General features: G+C 43.4%; 1 protein-coding gene across 1 annotated transcript in view; it reads right to left on the bottom strand.

Moving 5' to 3' along the window:
- LOC311103106 (syntaxin-binding protein 6-like) overlaps positions 1 to 25228 on the bottom strand; it is a 139443-nt gene that overhangs the window by 96273 nt on the left and 17942 nt on the right. Inside the window, exon 2 of the mRNA XM_084144643.1 lies at positions 19982 to 20192. Coding sequence (XP_084000769.1) covers positions 19982 to 20135 — 154 coding nt within the window. The 5' untranslated portion in view covers positions 20136 to 20192. The remainder of the gene's footprint in view (positions 1 to 19981; positions 20193 to 25228) is intronic.

Below are 25228 nucleotides of genomic sequence, written 5' to 3'. Positions count from 1 at the left end.
CGAGCGTTTGTTTGGTTCCTGCCTAGACAGAGAAGTGAAAGTGAAAAGTGCCATCGCAGCATCTTGTCCAGGCCTATTGGGTTTAGTGATGCACTGACCACACAGCTCCACAACGGAACAGCCAATTCATACACTCTAAACTCCCACTCAGTGAACAAGCACACACCTTAAAACTCAGTGCTTTCTAGTTGGTCTTGACAAGGCCAATTGAACAAAATCATGGGGTGGCATTCGAGGGTGCCCCCCTGACTAAATATTATTTTGAATTTTACAAATAGGGCGAATAACCTCAAAAGCAGCTGGTGTCATAAATGCATGAGAGAGATCCTGTCATGAGAGAGATCGTGGGGCCGACTAAGATTGCGGCCTCGCGACAAGCTCTTAGGAAACTTTGCGGTATTTTGTTTTTTATGTATTATATTTTACATTATTAGCTCAGAAAGTGTTTTGTATCATTACATACAGCCGGGAAAAACTATTGGATATCAGAGCGGCGGTAACTCACCAGCATTATGACCAGGAACACGACTTTCCCGAAGCAGATCCTTTGTTTGCTTTCCCCAGGGCAATTGAACTGATTCCAGCGGTTGACCCAAAACATCGCCGGCAGAGGAGAGGCACTCGGAGTGGCCTGCTGGTTCGACTTAAGAGGCGCAAACTGGAAACCACATATCCTGAGGCTGCATTTATTGTAGCAGGGGCTTTTAACAAAGCAAATTTGAGGACTAGGCTGCCAAGTTCTATCAACATATCGACTGTTGTACTCACGCTGCTAAAATCCTCTACCATTTCTATTCGAACTTCCGGGATGGTTATAAGGCCCTCCCCCGCCCTCCTTTCAGCAAATCTGACCACGACTCCATTTGGCGCCTCCCTTCCTATAGGCAGAAACTTAAACAGGAAGTACCCGCGCTAAGGACTATTCAACGCTGGTCTGACCAATCGGAATCCACGCTTCAAGATTGTTTTGATCACGCGGATTGGGATATTATCCGGGTAGCTTGTGAAAATAATTTAGACTAATACACTGAAACAGTGACTGAGTTTATCAGGAAGTGTATAGGTGATGTTGTGCCCACTGTGACTATTAAAACCTACCCTAACCAGAAACCGTGGATAGATGGCAGCATTGGCGCAAAACTGAAAGTGCGAACCACCGCATTTAACCATGGCAAGGTGACTGGGAATATGGCAGAATACAAACAGTGTAGCTACTCACTCCGCAAGGCAATTAAACTGACAAAACATCAATATAGAAACAAAGTGGAGTCGCAATTCAACGGCTCAGACACAAGACGTTTGTGGCAGGGTCTAAAGACAATCACGGACTACAAAAGGAAAACCAGCCACGTCGCCGACACGATGTCTCACTTCCAGACAAGCTAAACACGTTATTCGCCCGCGTTGAGGATAACACAGTGCCACCGACGAGGCCCACTATCAAGGACTGTGGCCTCTCCTTCTCCATGGCCGACGCGAGTAAGACATTTAAGCATGTTAACCACTGCAAGGCTGCCGGCCCAGACAGCATCCCTAGCTGCGTCCTCAAAGAATGCGCAGACCAACTGTCTGGTGTGTTTACGGACATATTCAATCTCTCCCTTTCCCATTCTGCTGTTCCCACATGCTTCAAGATGGCCACCATTGTTCCTCTACCCAAGAAAGCAAAGGTAACTGAACAAAAGGACTATCGCCCTGTAGCACTCACCTCTGTCATCATGAAGTGCTTTGAGAGACTAGTCAAGGATCATATCACCTCTACCTTACCTGTCACCCTAGACCCACATCAATTTGCTTACCGCCCCAATAGATCCACAGATGATGCAATCGCCATCACATTGCACACTGCCCTATCCCATCTGGACAAGAGGAATACCTATGTAAGAATGCTGTTCATTGACTATAGCTCAGCATTCAACACCATAGTACCCTCCAAGCTCATCATTAAGCTTGAGGCCCTGGGTCTGAACCCCGCCCTGTGCAACTGGGTCCTGGACTTCCTGACGGACCGCCCCCAGGTGGTGAAGGTAGGAAACATCTCCACTTCGCTGATCCTCAACACTGGGGCCCCACAAGGGTTTGTGCTCAGCCCCCTCCCGTACTCCCTGTTCACCCATGACTGCGTGGCCAAGCACGTTTCCAACTCATTCATCAAAGTTTGCAGACGACACAACAGTAGTAGGCTTGATTACCAACAATGACAAGACCGCCTACAGGGAGGAGGTGAGGGCTCTGGGAGTGTGGTGCCAGGAAAATAACCTCTCACTCAACGTCAACAAAACAAAGGAGATGATCGTGGACTTCAGGAAACAGCAGAGGTTGGACCCCCTATCCACAGACAGGACCGCAGTGGAGAAGGTGGAAAGTTCCTTGGCGGACACATCACTGACAAACTGAATTGGTACACACACGCAGACAGTGTGGTGAAGAAGGCGCAACAGAGCCTCTTCAACCTCAGGAGGCTGAAGAAATTTGGCTTGGCACCTAAAACCCTCAAACTTTTACAGATGCACAATTGAGAGTATCCTGTCGGGGTGTATCACCGCCTGGTACGGCAACTGCACCGCCCGCAACCGCAGGGCTCTCCAGAGGGTGGTGCAGTCTGCCGAACGCATTACCGGGGGCAAACTACCCGCCCTCCAAGACACCTACAGCACCCGATGTCACAGGAAGGCCAAAAAGATCAAAGACATCAACCACCCGAGCCACTGCCTGTTCACCCTGCTATCATCCAGAAGGTGAGGTCAGTACAGGTGCATCAAAGCTGGGACCGAAAGAATGGAAAAACAGCTTCTATCTCAATAGCCATCACTAGCATATTAGAGGCTGCTGCTGTATTGAAATCACAGGCCACTTTAAGAAATGGAACACTAGTAACTTTAATAATGTTTACATATCTTGCACTACTGATAAAGAAATGTGTGAGTGAGATATGACTAAAATGTCACACCCTCAGTTAAACTAATTATTAATGACTAATTATTACACCCTGAAACTGTGTGAAATGTGTTAGTGTGAGCGTAGGGCAAGTTAAGAGTATGACATTGTGTTACCATTTAGCAATGCGAGTAAGAGTTAGACCAGACAGCAAAGGACAAGGAGAACTGTCTACAGACAACTGAGAAACCAAGATAAAGAGGCCTCCCAATTTAGGGAGGAGAGAAACCATTAGGCTTGGAAGAGTGCATGTGTGTGTGTGTGTGTGTGTGTGTGTGTGTGTGTGTGTGTGTGTGTGTGTGTGTGTGTGTGTGTGTGTGTGTGTGTGTGTGTGTGTGTGTGTGTGTGTGTGTGTGTGTGTGTGACCTGATGGTCAGGAGAGCAGTTTTCCAGTGGAAAACTACAGCCCGCCTAAAGAGGGGTGGGATTTTTCCTCTGACGTGTGCATATAAAAATATTGTACGACCATTTTGTTTCAGAACGTTCTCATTAATAAAGACTGATGATTGTATGCTGGGCTGCTTGGTCTGATTATTAGAGATTTACAACCTTTGGGATACAGACTGAGTAATAAGTTCATTTTTGAAACATTGGGATAGAAATTCTCGTAACAGCTTGGTCCTTCGAGCCGGATCTCAACACCCGTTGTCTGTCGTCCCAGGGAACCCCGAAACCGTGCACGGGCGGATCTAGGATCCGTGGGACAAAGTCCTGACCTGTAAGATTGAGGGTTAATCCAGGCCGGCGGTGAACTGGTTCACGACAGGAACAGTGACGAGATCCAAGCAAATTGAGTCCCAGCTACAAGAATAAGGTCAGTAGTCTTTATTCATGGTTTTTGGGGGAAATTATCTGAACTTGCAATAACTGTTGTAATTCTTGTAAAGGACAGAGAATGATTACCAAAATCCTCAAGGAAGTCTTGCCATCGTGTTTTTAGACGCTTATCTAGAGAAAACCCAATGCGCTAGTATTCTAAATAAGTAGGAAATACGAGTGGTGTAGCAAAGGGGGGGGGGGGGGGGGGGGGGGGTCCGAAATAAACTCCGGGTAGAGAGGCCATTACCAAACATAAACTAGCCTTGTGTTGAGACAATATGAAAGAGGGTTGTCAAAAGTACACCAGGAGGAATTAAAATAGTATGTGTAAGAAATATAATAAGTCACAAACAACTGTAGATTAGCAGTAACTATCCGTTCCATGAAACTGGAGCCCTAATTTGTCTTAGTACAAACTCCACGTCATGAAATTGGGGCCGTAATTTGTCTAAGTACAAACTCCAAGTTGCCGGTAGTGTTAACCAATAATCTTTTGACTATTTTGAGGAAGAAACATATAAGAAATTAATTAATGATCGAATAAATCATTAAAAGCAAAATTGTAAAATTATTTAATACCTTTAATGCCTTTAATACCTTTAATGAGGATAAGGCAAAGGAAAATAGTGCAGTTGAGGTTCTAAGGAAATGTTTGGAACAACAGCAGTAACCCAATTGGTCATTGCAGAAATTAGAAAGATAGAGAGAGAGACAGAAAGAGAAGGCTAAGAAAGTAACTAGAGTACTAGGATACAATAGGGGGGTCAAGGGACCGAAGGGTGGAAGACCCAGGACCCTGAGGAGACTTGAACCCCACAACAAAAGTCAGGAGCTGTTAGGAGTTAGGAGCTGAGCTCAGGAGGGAGTCCGTATGAGTCAGGAAATGAGAGAGTAGGAGGGGGCCAGTACCCACTGATAGCCTTACCTAATCTATTGGCAGGGAATGCTGGAGCCCCAGCCACTTTAGATGTATACAGGCCATGGACACAGAGGGACGTGGCCCGAGCGGTAGAAGGAATGACCCACCCCAAAACAGGAATAGAAGGGTTTAGGAGAGATCTGGAAGGCTTGGCAGCAAGTTTTAAGTTAAACACGGGGGAGATTGAGAGAGCAGTGAGACAAATGGTAGGAAAGGATTGGGCTGCCGTTAGAGGCCAGTGGGTTCCAGGGGATGCCCAGGGGGCACTTTTGCCATGGGCCAATCACGGAGAGTATGTTGGGAAAATAACTGAATTGTGTAATAGCCTCAGAGAACATTACCATCGTCATGCAGACTTCTCTAAAGTACATGAGTGTAAACAATAGGATAGTGAGACTGTCAGTCAGTACTTAGAGAGGCTTAAAGATGTGTTTAACGCAAACAGTGGCATATCCGAGCCAGACCAGAGACAGGGGAATGATACGCCCTACCATCAGCATTTAAAAATATAGTGTTCCTCAGTGGAATGAGACCAGAGATAAGCAGGACCATTAAAAATACTTTGATAGGGTGGAGAAAAGCACAGCAACACATAGAGGTTAAAAGGTATGCAGTTTACCAAGAGCAGATTGGGAGAGAAAAGAGGAGTAATAGAGACCTTAAGGGAGTGCCAACTCTCGGGGAGATAGTAGGCCAGAAACAAAGGGGCAGTGTCCTGGAAATCAGTCTGTTCTTTATTTATTTTTCAGTTCTGCTGGGAGTATATTTGATGATGGGGATTTGTGTTGAATGAGAGGCTAGAGACTTCATAAAATAATAATTGGAATAATAATTATATATTAACTTGCTCACCCAAACGTAGACATACGTCATGGGTGAGACATAATTAATATAATATTGTACAAAGCAAATTTAGGGTTTCCTTTAAGGAATGTTAATCACTACATTGGATATTAATACTATGGAGATCAATTCAATATATGCTGGTCAACTACGGCATGTGTTTGGTGTTATTTGTAGCCTACTTAGAAAGGACAGTTACCTACATCTGCTGTATTCTAAACAATGACAGATTGGGGGTTTCATAAGAGGTGGATATAATTTTAGTTGATAACAGAGGTAATTAGATTTGAGAAATGTTGAAAAGTAATGTTAGATGGATAGTCAGCAATAGAGGATAGAGATTGTACAGGGTTTCCTGTGTGAAAAAAGTAATATAAATTGGGTGATGAGAAATGTTGAATTGCATTGTTTAAGCAAGAATGGCATTACATTCATGCTTTCTAGTTATGTGTATGCAAATATGTTATTCGTTTTTGATGGTGTGTGGATAGAATTTACTAATGCCAGGATTTAGTAAACGAAGCAGAGAGATGTAGTGAGAGCAGTGGAAGGGATACCCCACCCTAAAACGGGGGTACACCAGTTCAGAAGAGATATGGAAGGGCTGACCGCCAGCTTTAAGCTGAATACAGGGGAACTAGAGAGGGCAGTCAGACAGATAGTGTTGAAGGACTGGGCGGCAGTAAGGGGAAACTGGGTTCCCAGAGATGGGAACGCGCCGGTGTTAGAGTGGGAAGAGGGAGGGGCTTATGGAGATAAATTGGCACAACTCTGTGATAATCTGAGAGAATATTATCACAGACATGCCGACTTCTCCAAAGTCCACGAGTGTAAGCAGGGAGACAGTGAGACTATTAGTCAATACCTAGAGAGACAGAGATGTGTTCAATGCAAACAGGGGATTTATTAAACAATCGGATTATTATTTAATAAATGAATGCAACAGGTTTAAATCAGTAGATTACCGGAAGGTGGTTATGGGCTTGTTATTTATAGGTTTAGTGAATTTAATGAAACATGGAGTTATCCGATGTGTTCTGAGGGGGGAGTTTTTTTTGTTTTTTCTTTATTTCCCAGGACTGAGGAAAATCCCCTACAGTATATGTTAAGGGATAGTAGGAGACAACATATCAAACATTTTCTTAAAATAGATTCCTGGAATAAAAGATCACTGCTTACTTATATGAAGTAAGGGATTATATTGACAAATGAGTGAAATATTACATTAAGAAGGGTGACAGGAACACTATACGGGGAAACAGATATTTCCTATGTTCTTGATTATGTTTTACATTTTGGCCATTTGGCTTACGCTCTTATCCGGGCCGACATACAGTTGGTGAGTGTATATATTTTCATACTGTAAAGAAAGGAACAATCCTACGAGATAATGTCTGGCATAAGGATAAATTATTAAATGTATTAAAGTCACTGTTTTGATATGCGGAAATATTGACACATGGGTAAAACAATGTGTCAATAGGGGGGATAGGTTAGATAGTAGAGCAGGTTAGGAAACACTGTGGCCTATGGTATAACAAATTACTAAAAAATATATATATATATATTTTAAAGTGTTTGGAAGACCTTACAGAATGCCACAGTTGGCAGGCCCAGAACAGGCAGACATAGAAGTAGAGAATACACTAGCAGAACACATGAGAAAATTGTTCATTAACCAAACACGTATGTCAAAGATTTTGTGCCCAACAGGAGAACTAAAGGAGAAGGTAACCCACTCAATCCAACCAGGTGACTGGGTGTGGATTCAATCCCTAAAGAAGAAAGACTGGAAACAGCCACGTCGGGAAGGTCCATATCAGGTCCTGTTGGTGATAGCCTTCGCTGTAAGAATCGTGGAAAGATCCACCTGGGTGCATGTCACACACTGCAAAAAGGTAAACCCAGCTACACCTGACGAACAAACACAGAGTTAAGAGAAAGAACCGATCACCACTAGGGCTCGGGGGTTGGCTCCTTAACGAAGATTCCCCTGTCTGATCATCCCTGTGTGAGTTCGATAGAAGGTAAAGCAATGGGTTGGCCTCTGGCGTCTGACATGTTCGCAGGGCGAGGGTGGGGTTTCACAGGTATTCTGACGGTAGGTAGCTGTCTGATTGTGGTGGCCATATTCCTAGCACACTCAAACCCTCCTGATCCGCCAGAAGTAGTAGTTAACCTAACACAAGTTGATAAAATAATACCCAAGCACAGTCTACGTAGGCATAGGAGACAGCTTGACGTAGGGAAAGGGGAAGTACTAGTGACTGAAGGAAAGGACCAGTTGGGGAGTACTGGCTGGTAGTATCGTGAAGGATGGGAGATATATATGTATGTCACCATGTACATCCTGGGACCATGTAGTTGCTCATACCGAGAGGGGGGGATATGTCAATCTCCATACACAGTTTAAGGACAGGTGGAGTATTGTGAAAGTAGGGAATTACCAGAAATGGCAGTGCGACCCATATAAGGGTAGGTACTGTCTGAAAGTCCGAATTACATTAAAACAGGTAAAGGCTACGGATGAGGGAATGTGGTGCATTGGATTTGACCGCAAATGTTGTGAAGACCCATTAGTGGCTTTCTGGGTAGTAATCAACCCAGCAGATGTTACAGACCTGACAAGTGAGATATCCTCTTCAACTGGGGCATCCTATAGAGTACACCTCTCTGAGGGAGGTAGTGAGACCGGGGCTGTGGTGAAGATAGTGCAAACTATAGACCTGAAGGAAGTAGTACAGGTGGAGACTGGGTATAGGGATCCTAACCTATGGTTGGAATGGATACATTATACGGCAAGAACTATGTCCAAAGAGGACCGTTACGCCTGTGGGACAACTAACAACTACTCCTTTCCCCCTGACGGGCTTTAACGCTCCGCCAGGTTTATCATGCATGATTAAATTGTTCAAGCCACCTGGGAATGTGGTGAAGGAGTCTTGTAGTAACTTGCACTATCTGTATCCCCCGATAACAAAGTCACCCCGACCTAGGTTACCTCCGTTTGAAATCTCAGGGGATTCTTATTATTGTTTTTCTAGGACTAATAAGATAGGATACAGGGTGGGGCATCTTAGCTCCTGCTCCCACATAGAGAATGTCACAACTAAAGAGACCATGACTAATCTCTCCTCTTTGTTGCAGCCAGAGGATTTTAGGAACCAAAACCAGGCCCGTGCTGACATCTGGTGGTTGTGTGGTGATAACAGATTGTGGCCTCACCTACATACGAATTGGACGGGAACCTGTGCGTTAGCTCAGCTGGTAATGCCCTTCACTCTCATCAAACGTGTCAGAGACTGATGAGTTATCACGTAGAAAGCGGGACCTCCTCCCGGGATCCTTTGATGAAAGGATATACAGTGGGGGAAAAAAGTATTTAGTCAGTCACCAATTGTGCAAGTTCTCCCACTTAAAAAGATGAGAGAGGCCTGTAATTTTCATCATAGGTACACGTCAACTATGACAGACAAAATGAGAAAAAAAAATCCAGAAAATCACATTGTAGGATTTTTAATGAATTTATTTGCAAATTATGGTGGAAAATAAGTATTTGGTCAATAACAAAAGTTTCTCAATACTTTGTTATATACCCTTTGTTGGCAATGACACAGGTCAAACGTTTTCTGTAAGTCTTCACAAGGTTTTCACACACTGTTGCTGGTATTTTGGCCCATTCCTCCATGCAGATCTCCTCTAGAGCAGTGATGTTTTGGGGCTGTCGCTGGGCAACACGGACTTTCAACTTCCTCCAAAGATTTTCTATGGGGTTGAGATCTGGAGACTGGCTAGGCCACTCCAGGACCTTGAAATGCTTCTTACAAAGCCACTCCTTCATATTCCGGGCGGTGTGTTTGGGATCATTGTCATGCTGAAAGACCCAGCCACGTTTCATCTTCAATGCCCTTGCTGATGGAAGGAGGTTTTCACTCAAAATCTCACGATACATGGCCCCATTCATTCTTTCCTTTACACGGATCAGTCGTCCTGGTCCCTTTGCAGAAAAACAGCCCCAAAGCATGATGTTTCCACCCCCATGCATCACAGTAGGTATGGTGTTCTTTGGATGCAACTTTGTCCTCCAAACACGACAAGTTGAGTTTTTACCAAAAAGTTCTATTTTGGTTTCATCTGACCATATGACATTCTCCCAATCCTCTTCTGGATCATCCAAATGCACTCTAGCAAACTTCAGACGGGCCTGGAAATGTACTGGCTTAAGCAGGGGGACACGTCTTCCACTTCAGGATTTGAGTCCCTGGCGGCGTAGTGTGTTACTGATGGTAGGCTTTGTTACTTTGGTCCCAGCTCTCTGCAGGTCATTCACTAGGTCCCCCCGTGTGGTTCTGGGATTTTTGCTCACCGTTCTTGTGATCATTTTGACCCCACGGGGTGAGATCTTGCGTGGAGCCCCAGATCGAGGGAGATTATCAGTGGTCTTGAATGTCTTCCATTTCCTAATAATTGCTCCCACAGTTGATTTCTTCAATCCAAGCTGCTTACCTATTGCAGATTCAGTCTTCCCAGCCTGATGCAGGTCTACAATTTTGTTTCTGGTGTCCTTTGACAGCTCTTTGGTCTTGGCCATAGTGGGGTTTGGAGTGTGACTGTTTGAGGTTGTGGACAGGTGTCTTTTATACTGATAACAAGTTCAAACAGGTGACATTAATAGAGGCAACGAGTGGAGGACAGAGGAGCCTCTTAAAGAAGAAGTTACAGGTCTGTGAGAGCCAGAAATCTTGCTTGTTTGTAGGTGACCAAATACTTATTTTCCACCATAATTTGCAAATAAATTCATTAAAAATCCTACAATGTGATTTTCAGGATCTTTTTTTCTCAATTTGTCTGTCATAGTTGACGTGTACCTATGATGAAAATTACAGGCCTCTCTCATCTTTTTAAGTGGGAGAACTTGCACAATTGGTGGCTGACTAAATACTTTTTTTCCCCACTGTATATTGATGGGATAGGAGTACCTCGAGGGGTTCCAGAAGAATTCAAAGCTAGGAATCAGATCGCAGCTGGGTTTGAATCAAGTATTTTCTGGTGGTCAACAATTAATAAAAACGTAGACTGGATAAATTATATTTACTATAACCAGCAAATATTTATAAACCACACTCGTGATGCAATAAAGGGATTGGCTGAGCAGACAGCGGCAACTAGCTTAATGGCATGGCAGAATAGAATAGCTTTAGATATGCTTTTGGCTGAGCAGGGCGGAGTTTGTGTTCTGTTTGGATCTATGTGCTGTACTTTCATCCCCAACAATACAGCACCGGACGGGTCAGTGACCAAAGCTCTTCAGGGACTCATCACACTGGCGAACGAACTGGCAGAGAACTCTGGTATTGATAGCTCCCTAAACGGTTGGTTTGATCAAATGTTTGGTAAATGGAAAACTATTGTTGTAACTATTCTGGGTGCAGCTATAGCTTCTATGGGTATGCTAGTTCTTTGTGGATGTTGTCTTATTCCCTGTGTCTGAGGGTTGGTGAGCAAGGCGTTGGAGAATGCAGTTTCCCAACAGATGGTGAGATACGGCCCAATCCCGGACTCGGACCTAAGGAATGAAGAATATGACCCACCAGGCTTGGTGGAGGATGACGACGATTCAGATAGTTTGAGACTGGATGAAACTTTTCTTAATTCTAATGTGTGAAGGTTGCAGTGAAAATCTAATGAAGAACTGTGACTGGATGTTTACCTAGAACTACAAATCTCTAGTTTAAAAGTAATTGTAATGATTTTTGTGTATTAAAGTCTTGTTTTAAGTGTGATGTACTAATTAATCAATATTGCAGGATGTGATGAAGCAAATGTTCTTCACTATAGGCTTAGACTGTTGTTTCCAGATAGTGGGTAAACAGGTTAGGTACGTTTGCTAAAGAGTAACGTTACGCTTTTAATCATGGGGTAACCCTGATGAACCTGTATTAAATGAGACAATTTTTTATGTTTAGTATACTATCTTTTCAATGAAAGTTATAGTGAAAATCCTACCAAGGAGAGTGAGTTATGGTTGGAAGTAAAATTTGGTAGCAATGCAAGACAAAATGTATTTTATAGTGTGTTTTGTAATAGTGATTCATTTAATATGCAAAACAATTTATATGCCTTGTTGTGTGTTTCATTTTATAAGAATGTATTTTAAATGTGTGTGTGAAATTTAGTCAAAGGCTGGATTGATAAAGAAATGTGTGAGTGAAATATTACTAAAATGTCACACCCTCAGTTAAACTAATTATTAATGACTAATTATTACACCCTGAAACTGTGTGAAAGGTGTTAGTGTGAGCGTAGGGCAAGTTAAGAGTATGACATTGTGTTACCATTTAGCAATGCAAGTAAGAGTTAGACCAGATTACAAAGGACAAGGAGAACTGTCTACAGACAACTGAGAAACCAAGATAAAGTGGCCTCCCAATTTAGGGAGGACAGAAACCGTTAGGCTTGGAAGAGTGCATGTGTGTGTGTGTGTGTGTGTGTGTGTGTGTGTGTGTCACCTGATGGTCAGGAGAGCAGTTTTCCAGTGGAAAACTACAGCCCGCCTAAAGAGGGGTGGGATTTTTCCTCTGACGTGTGCATTTAAAAATATTGTACGACCATTTTGTTTCAGAATGTTGAACGTCATGAATAAAGCCTGATGAGTGTATGCTGGGCTGCTTGGTCTGATTATTAGAGATTTACAACCTCTGGGATACAGACTGAGTAATACGTTCATTTTTGAAACATTGGGATAGAAATTCTCGTAACAACTACTCATCTCATATGTATATACTGTATTCTATAATATTATACTGTATCTTAGTCCATGCCGCTCTGTCATTGCTTGTCCATATACAGTGAGGGGAAAAAAGTACTTGATCCCCTGCTGATTTTGTACGTTTGCCCACTGACAAAGAAATGATCAGTCTATAATTTTAATGGTATGTTTATTTGAACAGTGAGAGACAGAATAACAAAAAAATTATCCAGAAAAACGCATGTCAAAAATGTTATACATTGATTTGCATTTTAATGAGGGAAATAAGTATTTGACCCCTCTGCAAAACATGACTTAGTACTTGGTGGCAAAACCCTTGTTGGCAATCAGAGGTCAGACGTTTCTCGTAGTTGGCCACCAGGTTTGCACACATCTCAGGAGGGATTTTGTCCCACTCCTCTTTGCAGATCTTCTCCAAGTCATTAAGGTTTCGATGCTGATGTTTGGCAACTCGAACCTACAGCTCCCTCCACAGATTTTCTATGGGATTAAGGTCTGGAGACTGGCTAGGCCACTCCAGGACCTTAATGTGCTTCTTCTTGAGCCACTCCTTTGTGGCCGGGTGTTTTGGGTCATTGTCATGCTGGAATACCCATCCACGACCCATTTTCAATGCCCTGGCTGAGGGAAGGAGGTTCTCACCCAAGATTTGACGGTACAAGAAGTTGTCCTGTCCCCTTAGCAGAAAAACACTCCCAAAGCATAATGTTTCCACCTCCATGTTTGACGGTGGGGATGGTGTTCTTGGGGTCATAGGCAGCATTCCTCCTCCTCCAAACACGGAGAGTTGAGTTGATGCCAAAGTGCTCCATTTTGGTCTCATCTGACCACAACACTTTCACCCAGTTCTCCTCTGAATCATTCAGATGTTCATTGGCAAACTTCAGACGGGCCTGTATATGTGCTTTCTTGAGCAGGGGGACCTTGCGGGCGCTGCAGGATTTCAGTCCTTCATTGCATAGTACGTTACCAATTGTTTTCTTGGTGACTATGGTCCCAGCTTCCTTGAGATCATTGACAAGATCCTCCTGTGTAGTTCTGGGTTGATTCCTCACCGTTCTCATGATCATTGCAACTCCACGAGGTGAGATCTTGCATGGAGCCCCAGGCCGAGGAAGATTGACAGTTATTTTGTGTTTCTTCCATTTGCGAATAATCTCACCAACTGTTGTCACCTTCTCATCAAGCTACTTGGCGATGGTCTTGTAGCCCATTCCAGCCTTGTGTAGGTCTACAATCTTGTCCCTGACATCCTTGGAGAGCTCTTTGGTCTTGGCCATGGTGGAGAGTTTGGAATCTGATTGATTGCTTCTGTGGACAGGTGTCTTTTATACAGGTAACAAGCTGAGATTAGGAGCACTCCCTTTAAGAGTGTGCTCCTAATCTCAGCTCGTTACCTGTATAAAAGACACCTGGGAGCCAGAAATCTTTCTGATTGAGAGGGGGTCAAATACTTATTTCCCTCATTAAAATGCAAATAAATGTATAACATTTTTGACATGCGTTTTTTCTGGATTTTTATGTTGTTATTCTGTCTCTCATTGTTCAAATAAACCTACCATTAAAATTATAGACTGATCATTTCTTTGTCAGTGGGCAAACGTACAAAATCAGCAGGGGATCAAATACTTTTTTCCCCTCACTGTATGTATATATTCTTAAATTCCATTCCTTCCCAGATGTGTGTGTATTGGGTATATGTTGTTAAATTGTTAAATATTACTGCACTGTCGGAGCTAGAAGCACAAGCATTTTGCTACACCCGCTATAACATCTGCTAAACAAATGTATGTGACAAATAAAATTTGATTTGATTAGAGAGAGCGAGAGAGAGAGAGTGACTACTGTCGCTCCATGCCTTTTGCCTTTCTCAACAACCCCCACGCAACGCAAATCTGAGTCAAAGGCTCTGTTACTAGTCAAAACACTGTGTAGAGTTTTACCCTAGAGTCGGTAGTGAAGCTCTTACAGGCTAATGAGCCATATAGAGGTACAGGATCTGTGACACTCCACAAAGCACAATCCTGACAACACGTAGTAGTAGACGGCACCCAGAATGGCATAATGAATGTGCATCCATTCACATGTATTTTATAGCTCAGTTAGAGGAACAAAAGAAGGATTCATCTTTTTCTTCTCCCCTCCTCCCCCAACAAAACAATTTGTAATTCACACCTGAGGAATTAACACAGTCCTGGCTGCAGGCCCCAATTGAGCTTTTCAATTGAGTGATGGCACAATGCATTGGCTAAAGCCTCCATACAGACACAGAGCCTTCAAAAAGTATTCATACCCCTTGAATAACTCCACATTTTTGTTACGAACCCCGTGGCTTTAAAAGTCTAGGGGGAATGGAAAAGAGACCTGTAACATAATTAATGCAAATTAGAATCGTGACATGGAAAACAGTGAGAACAAAAAAATACACCGACAACCATAAGCTACCGTCAAAGACAAGATGTTTATTTTGAACACACGGTAAAGGTTTGGGAAAAAGGGCTGAGCAGGTCCCAAGGAATGAAACAATAATATAAAAAACCCTAAACTGATCTTGCCTGCCTCAAGAACCACTAAAGCTACTGCTAACCATACAAAAATACAGTAGGTGGTCCGCTCAGGTCTAACTAATGTTTTTAGACAAATGTTCTTCCTACGGGTAATGTATGCCCAAGGGCAATTTGCTAAATCCCCCTTTTCCCAGAAACACACAACATAGTTACCAAACAGAGTAACCAGCAAATGAGTGAGTACACAAAAAACAGGACACCACAGTATCCATACTCACATACGAAAAATAGTCTCTGTCAGCAAACACAACTGACTGGCTTTTAAAACAATAGGATGTGTGATTGAAAAAAACAGAAACAGGTGGTGCAATACAGAGGAATGTCCACTGATTGGTCCACCTCAGCAATCAGCAGACAAACGGATGTCGGACAGGTGGGACACCAACGACCACCAATCAGGAACACAAAAGACACCTGTGGTTAGGGCAGAAGGAGAGGAAAAACACAAAAACACACACAGGATACCTGTATCCGTAACACTCCCACCCTTAAAAGAGCAAACCACAATGGTTCGCGACACACGTACCATCACAACACCCAAAATTCAAAGATCAACAGCATCCTGACGGGATAACAAAAAAAACTAGATCTCTAAACACGAGACAAAGCATCTGCCAACACATTATCCGACCCCTTTTTGTGGCGGATCTCCATATTATAATTTTGCACTACAAGTGCCCAACGCATAAGGCGTTGGTTCTGGTTGTACATACGGTGGAGAAAAACTAAGGGGTTATGGTCAGTACACACTATCACTAGTAATGCACTGGAACCAACATAAACTTCAAAGTACTGCAGAGCTAACAACAAAGCTAGAGCTTCTTGTTCAATGGTGGAATAGTTGGTCTGACATTTGTTAAATTTCCGCGAAAAATAACAGACAGGATGGTCCACTCCACTCTGGTCCGGCTGCAGTAGAACAGCACCAGCACCTCTGGCACTTGCATCTACCTCCAGTTTAAACAGTCATTCAAAATCTGGCGCAGCAAGAACAGGAGTACTACAGAAGAGTGCTTTAGCAGTGTTGAAAGCTGTAGGACAATCTTCAGACCATACAAATATCCTCGCCGGACTGAGCAAATCCGTTAATGGAGCAACTACCGCAGAGACATTTTTACAGAAACTACGGTAGTAGCCAACCATCCCTAAAAAGCGGCGTAGCTCTCTTCTGGTGGTAGGTGCAGGAAATGCATTTATAGCTGAAACCTTGGCATCTACAGGGCGCACCTGACCATGACCGACCTGTTTACCGAGATAAGTAACAGTGGCCTTCCCAAACTCGCACTTTGCTAAGTTCAGGTTTAGAGAAGCGGCTGCTAGACGTTCAAACACTACCCTTAGAGTGTTAATATGATCTGACCACTCAGTTGAATAAATTACCAGATCATCAAGGTAAGCACTACAATTAGGAACTCCAGCCAATACTGTGTAAACCAGGCGTTGGAAAGTGGCTGGTGCGTTCCGCATCCCAAATGCCATGACAGCATATTGTAGGAAGTGATCTGGGGTCACAAAGGCAGAGATGTCGGAGGCACGTGAGGTTAACGGCACCTGCCAGTAACCTTTTAGAAGATCTAGTTTGGTTACATAAGTAGCAGCACCAACAGTGTCAATACAGTCATCCAGTCTGGGTAACGGGAACGAGTCGGGCACTGTGACAGCATTGACCTTTTGATAGTCCGTACATAACCTGGATGTCCCATCAGGTTTAGGAACCAGAATGCACGGAGAACTCCAAGGACTTGAACTTGGCATAGCCAGGTTATTCTCCAGCAAATAACCGACCTCATCCCTCATTATCTTTCTTTTAGAGACGTTGACACGATAAGCATGTTGCTTGATAGGTACAGCGTTTCCAACATTAATGTCATGTTCTAACACATTTGTGCATGTAGGAACATCCTTAAAAAGACATGGAAAGCTGTGTAATAGCCTCACAATATCATCTGACTGTCCGTCCGTTAAATGAATCAGGCTTGACGGGAGAGACAACAGCATCTCTGAATTGGGCAATCTAGCACACTGCTGCTGAGTATTGCGCAACTCCAAACCATCTCCGTCCACATCATTAACATGACCTCCCACTACAGCCGCAGCAGCAATAGAGACCGCCGACTCGGCCAGTTTCTCTGGACTGTCTATCTGAGTGACGGGTCTGGTGTGGTATGTCTTCAACATGTTAATGTGGCACACACGAGATTGGCGTTTTCTATCAGGAGTCTGTATCACGTAGTCAGTTTCACTTAGTTTCTTTTCAATTACATAAGGACAATGACGCTCCTGGCACAGGCAACAATACAAGAACTTGGTCACCTGGCTGCAGTGAACGAGAAACAGCCTGGTTGTCATAGTGCCGTTTCATACGTCTCTGTGAGGAAGACAGCGCTTCCTTTGCTAGAGCACAGGCACCATTTAGGCGCTCACGAAAGCGACTAAAGTAGTCCAACACATTTTCTTTCACACACAACTCTTGTGATAAAAACTGATCCTTAAGGACTTTCATAGGTCCTCTCATGGTGTGTCCAAACACCAGTTCAGCTGGGCTGAACCTTAGGGATTCCTGTACTGTCTCACGGACAGCAAACAAAACTAGAGGAACTCCCTTATCCCAATCCTTCTCAGATTCCAAGCAATATTTACGGAGCATAGACTTCAGTGTCTGATGCCAACGTTCAAGCGCCCCCTGAGATTCTGGGTGATATGCGCTTGACACACGGTGTGTAACTGACAAGGATTTTAACACTTGTTTGAAAATCTTAGAAAGGACATTTGTACCCTGATCAGTTTGTACCACCTTAGGTAACCCAAAAGTTTAGAAGAATTTGATCAAAGCTTTACTCACCACCGGAGCAGTAATCCTTCGCAGAGGAATGGCCTCTGGGTACCTGGTGGCCACACACATAATCGTCAACAGAAACTGGTTACCAGATTTTGTCTTTGATAATGGTCCAACACAATCAACCATCACATGTTCGAATGGTTCACCTATGGCAGGTATGGGACAAAGAGGCGTGGGAGGAATAACCTGGTTCGGTTTCCCAGTTACTTGACAGGTGTGGCAAGTCCAACAGAACTGAGCCACATCTTGCTTTAAACCAGGCCAAAAGAAATGTCGCAAAACCCGATCATAAGTCTTGGTGACTTCCAGATGTCCGGACCACTGGTGATCATGAGCGAGGGATAAAACATTTTGTTGAAAGGCTGTAGGAATCACTATTTGGTAAACAGCATTCCAATCTCTGCCAGTGTCAACATGGGATGTCCATTTACGCATGAGGAGATTACCATCAATGAAGTATGCCATGTTTTTCTTCTTTAGCTCCTACTCTGAGACAACACTAGAAAAACATTCAGCCAGGCTAATGTCAACCTTCTGGTTAGCGATCAGCTGCTCACGAGTGACTGGTAACTGTATTGCCTCAGCAACAAGTTCCACATACTTCTTCCTTTCCCTGGGCTGTTGGTCAGACTGCACCAGCTTACCAGAGGTAGCGCCCGAGCTATTCTCTGGGTCACACTCTCTGCGATACGCCATCCCATCTGGTTTTCGCTTAGTGGGACTATCATTTGTTTTTCAACAGGACAATGACCAAAAACACACCTCCAGGCTGTGTAAGGGCTATTTGACGGAGTGATGGAGTGCTGCATCAGAGGATCTGGCCTCTACAATCACCCAACCTCAACCCAATTGAGATGGTTTGGGATGAGTTGGACCGCAGAGTGAAGGAAAAGCAACCAACAAGTGCTCAGCATATGTGGGAACTTTTTCAAGACTGTTGGAAAAGCATTCCTCATTAAGCTGGTTGAGAGAATGCCAAAAGTGTGCAAAGCTGTCATCAAGGCAAAGGGTGGCTACTTTGAAGAATCTAAAATATATTTTGATTTGTTTAACACCTTTTTGGTTACTACATGATTCCATATGTGTTATTTCATAGTTTTGAGGTCTTCACTATTATTCTACAATGTAGAAAATAGTAAAAATAAAGAAAAACCGTTGAATGAGTAGGTGTGTCCAAACCTTTGACTGGTACTGTAAATTCCCACACTGCACATATTAAATGAATTGAGACCTTGAGATGACATGATTTGCTGCCAAATAATGGTTTAATAGGACTGCAGAATGGATTAAAGAAGTGTCACTTAGCCTAGTGAAAGTGGTCTGTACCCGTTATTCTCAGTATCTCATAAATTAGAATGAATGACTGAGTTAGAGTGCAATATTTCAGAGGATAAAAAAATATTTCATGAACAATTTAAAACCCAATTTCAGTTCAGAAATGATGAAATTCCAAAGTAAATGTAATCCATGTAAAAGGCTTTGCCACTAAACCAAGCCCTAAATTGGTTTAGGGTGCCACTATATTGGCTCAGCAACAGTAAACAGGCTATTCAGAGAGCATATTAGATGGTGAATTGAAGAGGACGTCTGTTGAAATGTGACTGGGGTCTCCAGCATGTTACATCAATTCCAGGCTGATAAGACTGACAGTGAGGATAATGGCTCTGGGCATGCCTTGCACAGCACACTACTCAGGCCAGCAACACACACACATCCATACAAATATACACAACAAACACACACACCAATACCACTGCCCTCAGGAAGCTTGTCACTTGAAGGGACATTATAGCCACATGCAACAGCCATGAAACCTGTCAGTGTAGATCAGGTCATCATCAGCACAGAAGCCAGAGGCCCAGTCATAGCAGTGGTTATCAGAGTACTCAGCAGGCACATAGAGGGGAAGACTGAATAGAGGAGAAGAAAACCAGAGGGGAGGAGAGGAGAGGAAAGGAAAGGATAGGACAGGAACAGAGGAGAGGAAAGGAAAGGATAGGACAGGAACAGAGGAGAGGAAAGGACAGGATAGGACAGGAACAGAGGAGAGGAAAGGACAGGACAGGAACAGAGGAGAGGAAAGGAAAGGATAGGACAGGAACAGAGGAGAGGAAAGGAAAGGATAGGACAGGAACAGAGGAGAGGAAAGGATAGGACAGGAACAGAGGAGAGGAAAGGACAGGACAGGAACAGAGGAGAGGAGAGGAAAGGATAGGACAGGAACAGAGGAGAGGAAAATGCCAGGAGAGAAAAAGGGAAAGAAAGGAAGGTAGAGGAGGTTGTAGTACCTGAGAGACAGATGAAGGTCATGTAGTCTCCCTGTCCTCCAGTAGCCAGGAATGGGATTTTCTTCTTGGTCCTCCTCTTCACCTGCACAGCCACCAGCATCTTCTCATCGTGGGGTGTGAACACCTCTTTGTTGATGGCTGACTTGGCACTCATCTTGGGGGAGGTAAGAGTCGTAGAGAGAGGGGGGTAGGAGAGGTCGTCAGCTCTTCTCTGTGGATGGAAAGAGATAAGAGCACATTAGTGAGTGTTAGAGGTTAGACATTGCTGAAAGGGGTAAGTTATCCCAACAGACAATGTAAAGGGCTTTGAGTTTCAGAAAATAGTTTTGCAATTAATTGAGGCATATGCCATTCATTTTGACTTAGAGCTCTGTGCGTGCATAACTTTAACATAAATTATGCATTGTCAATGGAAACTTCTTCAGGAACATTCTAGCCTAAATCAACAGCAGTCTGGCCCATATCACTGAATCCTTCTTATTGTGGAGGTGAGAAAAAGACACTGGTAGAAACAATGAGTACGGTTACATGCACATTATAATGCGATTATTGTGGATAGTCAGATTAATATAATAGTTTGATGAAAACGTTGACATGTTTTGCAAGAACAATTTCCCTCATAATCCTGTTTACATGGACATCTGATATCAGGCTACCTGATGGCACTTATAAATGCAGAAAATCGCCAATCAAAATAAACGTTCTACCACTGCGAACATGTTATTTCTGGGATACATATTTGATTCGAAGTTCGGACATATAAAGTGTGTATGTGAAAACTACTTAAGACGCATACATTCAGTTGCTCCGAACTCACTTCACTTGCGCTAAAGAGGGAGACTCGCTCATCTGGTGCTAGCACATGCGCAGGTCAAATACACCGCTAAAACCCAGATTAAGGTGTTTAGATGTCCTAATAATTCAAAAGATTACTCAGAAAACCAGGCGTTTTAATCGGCGTATGCTTACTTCCATTTTTACCTTGCGCCGATTAAGATAAGCAGAGTAAGGCATTTACATGACTATTGCATAATCTGCTTACTGCCATAATCAGTTTCATATCAAATTATTAGTGTGCATGTAAACATACTCAATGTCTTTGTTACATGTCAGGAGAAATCACATGCACACAGAAATCACATTGAGACATCAGTTCCAGAAAAAATAAAAGCAAACTAGCCCTGACATCTACTGACTGCTCTGCGCTTTTCCAGTCCCCTTTGCCAGAAAGACCACTCCAATCTAATTCCAGAAACATTCTACTCTCCAAAAGAAATGGCCCCATAAAATAAAGTAATGACACAGTGAGCGACCGCCTCCGATACGGAAGATGGGCTGTCGTCTCTGTGGGGTGGGGCAAATATCTGCATTACATCTCTCTTACTATCCATGTAATGTTCCCTCCAAGATCTGCTGCAAAATGTAAATGACTTCAGTAAGGAAACTTTTCAAAAAAAATCTAATTCTCAGTGAACAGCCATTACATTTTGCATTATTGCAAACATCTTTTAAATTTAACTTTGCTCACATTATGCATTGACAGCTCCTCAGCCAATGGAATCGGAACTCCCAGGTCCCAAACACAGTGTGCTTTGCTGATAGTGTCAGAGAAAGCAGTGCTGAGGCAGTGCAATTGTGGCTACAATAAATGCAGGATGCGGTCATAAACAATAGTTTAATTGGGTCCAAATGCTCTCCGGAGAACTATGGATGGGAGTTTAATCATTGTCTTAGCCACAGACACAGAGCGGTTGTGATGCACCAATCTGTCACTCACGACAAACGCTAAATGAATTACTCTGAGAGAAGAGGTAAAGCAGACTGAAAAACAATGCCCTCATCAATTTGGATTGCTAATAAGCAGGCCAAATATACTTGTTGTTCACAGTGCAGTGAGGTTCAAAAAAGTGATTGGCTGTTGAGGAGGAGAAGCATGGAAACTAGTTTCACAGAAACATAATCCACAGCATTTGAAGCTTAACCTTGATATACATAAGTCTGCTTATACAATAGTTTAAAGTCTACTTTTCTTCTCCCATCAAACTTGAAAAAGCTGTTAGTGTTTCCCCTACTATTAATTAGTCCCGTGTAGCTCAGTTGGTAGAGCATGGCGTTTGTAACGCCAGGGTTGTGGGTTCGATTCCCACGGGGGGCCAGTATGAAAAAAAATGTATGCACTCACTCTGGATAAGAGCGTCTGCTAAATGACTAAAATGTAAAATGTCTTGGCGGGGCCCAAACCTAGCCTAGCGCTGTAAAACACTGAACAGCTATCTGTCGCTGTCCTCAACAGTCCAGCTTTCAAAAAACATTAGGCTATGTGGGCCAGCAAAACATTCTGGCCTTTCTTGAGAACAATACATATAAACAGGTATTTTTGAAATGTCAAGAGACATCATGATTCGATCCAGAAAAGCTAGTTGTTTCAGAGATTTTAAATTCTGAATCATGAATGGTGCAGCATCTGGTGAGACTTAGTTCTAAGCATAGGCTCAGACTGTTTCTACTTCTAGGTACTCCTATCCACAGAGTAAAGTTAGGTCACAGTGAACACTATGGTAGTACACACTCACTAACACCGCAACTCAACTGGCCTAAAAAACCAAATAGTATTCAAATGATTCATCTCATTCAATGGCATTTCACAACATCACCAGATAAAGTGCTTAACAAATTGGGTCTATCTCAGACTAAACAAAACACAAGCCAAGATTTATTCGAAGAGCAATTAGCCAACAAAAATGTCTTTACTTGGAATGTTTAAAACATCCAACCCCTAAATCTACAGACTCTAGACATAGGCGTACACACCCTGAAATGGCTGCGCAGAGAGCTGTTCGCCTTGTTAAGCTTCCTATAAAAAACAGAAACAACTTTGTTCTACCGCCATCTCAGTCCACTGGTGCACTACCAATCTCTGTACAAAGGAGTCTTCTGATACAAGGTGCTGGATCAGTAATTCAGCGCATCAATTAAATTAATTGAAGTGAGGACAATGCTCTTCATTACTCCTCTTCTCAAAATAATAAAACGTAGGAAAACCTTGATTTCTTTTGAGTGGGCCTCAAACAATCATATGAAGACAATAGGAAACCTGAATGCAAAATGTCACAAAGAGAGGGGGAGAGAGGCATAGAGAAAGCGAGAGAGAGAAAGAGTGAAAGCGAGAGAGCGTCCTAGAAGCGACTCTCTCCAGTAGCTCTAATCATGGGAGTCCCTACCGATCCACTACAGTCCTCCAGCTGAGATAGAAGGCTCCCCTGTGTCTCTCCAAGCTGTCGACAGACAGTGGGGAGTCCATATCCTGCCCCAGGTGGGAGACTGAAGCGTGAGGGATAGAAGGGAAGACTCGAGAGATTGAGGGAAGGGAGGGGTGGATTTCACTTTTCAGGAATGGCGATGAAATGACTGTCTGATGTTTTGAATTACATCAGCCTTTTGTCCCGGCACTGCTTGGCTATGGTGAAAACGACACTCGCGCTGTAGCCCTGACTGTCACCCCATTTTCCAGTGCCAATCCCCCCCTTTCCCAGAAACACTTCATTCACCGTACCTTGCTAAGCAGTGAAAGGAGGGAGTCTCTCCTCTCGCCCAGCGTGTTAATGTGAAATCTGTTCTCCAGAGGCCGCTTCAGAAAGGGGGCTTTGATTTAGCGCCACAGCCAACACTTAAGCACTCTCCTCCAATCCTTTCCCTACTTCACACAGGCCAATATAAACCAGGCACAACAGCCAGGCTAAGGAGAGAGCTTCACAGTGACAGGACAGGTGCAATATTTGCTGCCACTCAAAGCCAGTTCAATTAGTTCAGCATCTTACATAATTGCCAAACACTAATAGAAACGACCAGAATCTCAACAACTAATTCCAGATTGTTTAAGTTTAATCTTATGTATAGAGAGAAAAGGAAAGCTGTTGTTAAAGCTACTTTGCTCAGAAATGTATAGTAAATGGAGAAAGGTTAGGGTTTAACAACCCTTTGAAGAAACCTTCAGAAACAGGAAGGATCTGAAGCGCTGGATGCAGCTGTGAGCTAATCAACCCACAATGGGAACGCACGCTGCCTGGTGGGACGCCAAGGTGTTGGGTTTATCGCTCTCTGGGCTGTGTCCAGCGTTGTTTTCAGATGGCAGTGTGTGGATCGAGTCAGCGAGACCACGATAAGCGGGGGAATCACATCCCTGGGGCTTATCTTCCATTCACATTCCTTAGAGAATGCCCAACACTCTGCGGGAATTAACAGCTACTCTTTAGCTCAGCTCGAGTATGAGTGTGTGCGTGTAGAGGGGGTGCCTCTAACAGAGTAGAATGCAGAAAGGATGATGAGAGGGAGCCCGCTCCAAAACAGCTGCCTTTCAGAGGAAGAATGAGAATTTTCAATAATGGATTTATACCAACAGGAATATAGATCTTACAGTGGGCTAGCATATGGCAGGGACCACATTGCTCAAAATGGTTGCAGTATGTAGAAGATAAGCCTACAAATGTTCCGCAACAGGTGAGTGATAGGGATGTGACAAATGGAAAATGTTGCTTAACGTTTAAACTGCCCTTTTAGAATGATGGAGGCCACTGTGTTCTTGGGTACCTTCAATGCTGCAGAAATGTTTGGGTACCCTTCCACAGATCTGTGCCTGAACACAATCCTGTCTCGGAGCTCTACGGACAATTCCTTCGACCTCATGGCCTGGTTTTTGCTTTGACGTGCACTGTCAACTGTGGGACCTTATATAGACAGGTGTGTGCGCGCCTTTCCAAATCATGTCCAAGAAATTGAATTTACCACAGGTGGACTCCAATCAAGTTGTAGAAACATCAAGGATGATCAATGGAAACAGGATGCACCGGAGCTCAATTTCGTGTCTCATAGCAAAGGGTCTGAATACTTATGTAAATAAGGTATTTCTGTCTAAAAAACGGTTTTCACTTTGTCATTATGGGGTATTGTGTGTAGATTGATGAGTAACTGTTTTAATTTAATCAATTTAAGAATAAGGCTGTAACATAACAAAATGTAGAAAAGGTGAAGGGGTCTGAATACTTTCAGAATGCACTGTATCTACCGCAGTCATACCTTTGAAAGCCCCTTAGCTATGCCATGTTTCTTAGTCTGTAAGGGTACACTACGTCTTTTTAAAATGTCGAAACAAAATCTTCACTGGAGATGGTTTCGAAGAGCCACTGAACAGGCATTTTACTTGTCTGTAATGGACTGCCACTTCTGAAGCGGGACTCTAGGCGAGCAGAT

This window comes from Coregonus lavaretus, assembly GCF_964263955.1.
Source record: "Coregonus lavaretus genome assembly, chromosome: 27".
Taxonomy (NCBI): domain Eukaryota; kingdom Metazoa; phylum Chordata; class Actinopteri; order Salmoniformes; family Salmonidae; genus Coregonus; species Coregonus lavaretus.
This window is presented reverse-complemented; position numbering and strand designations above follow the sequence as displayed.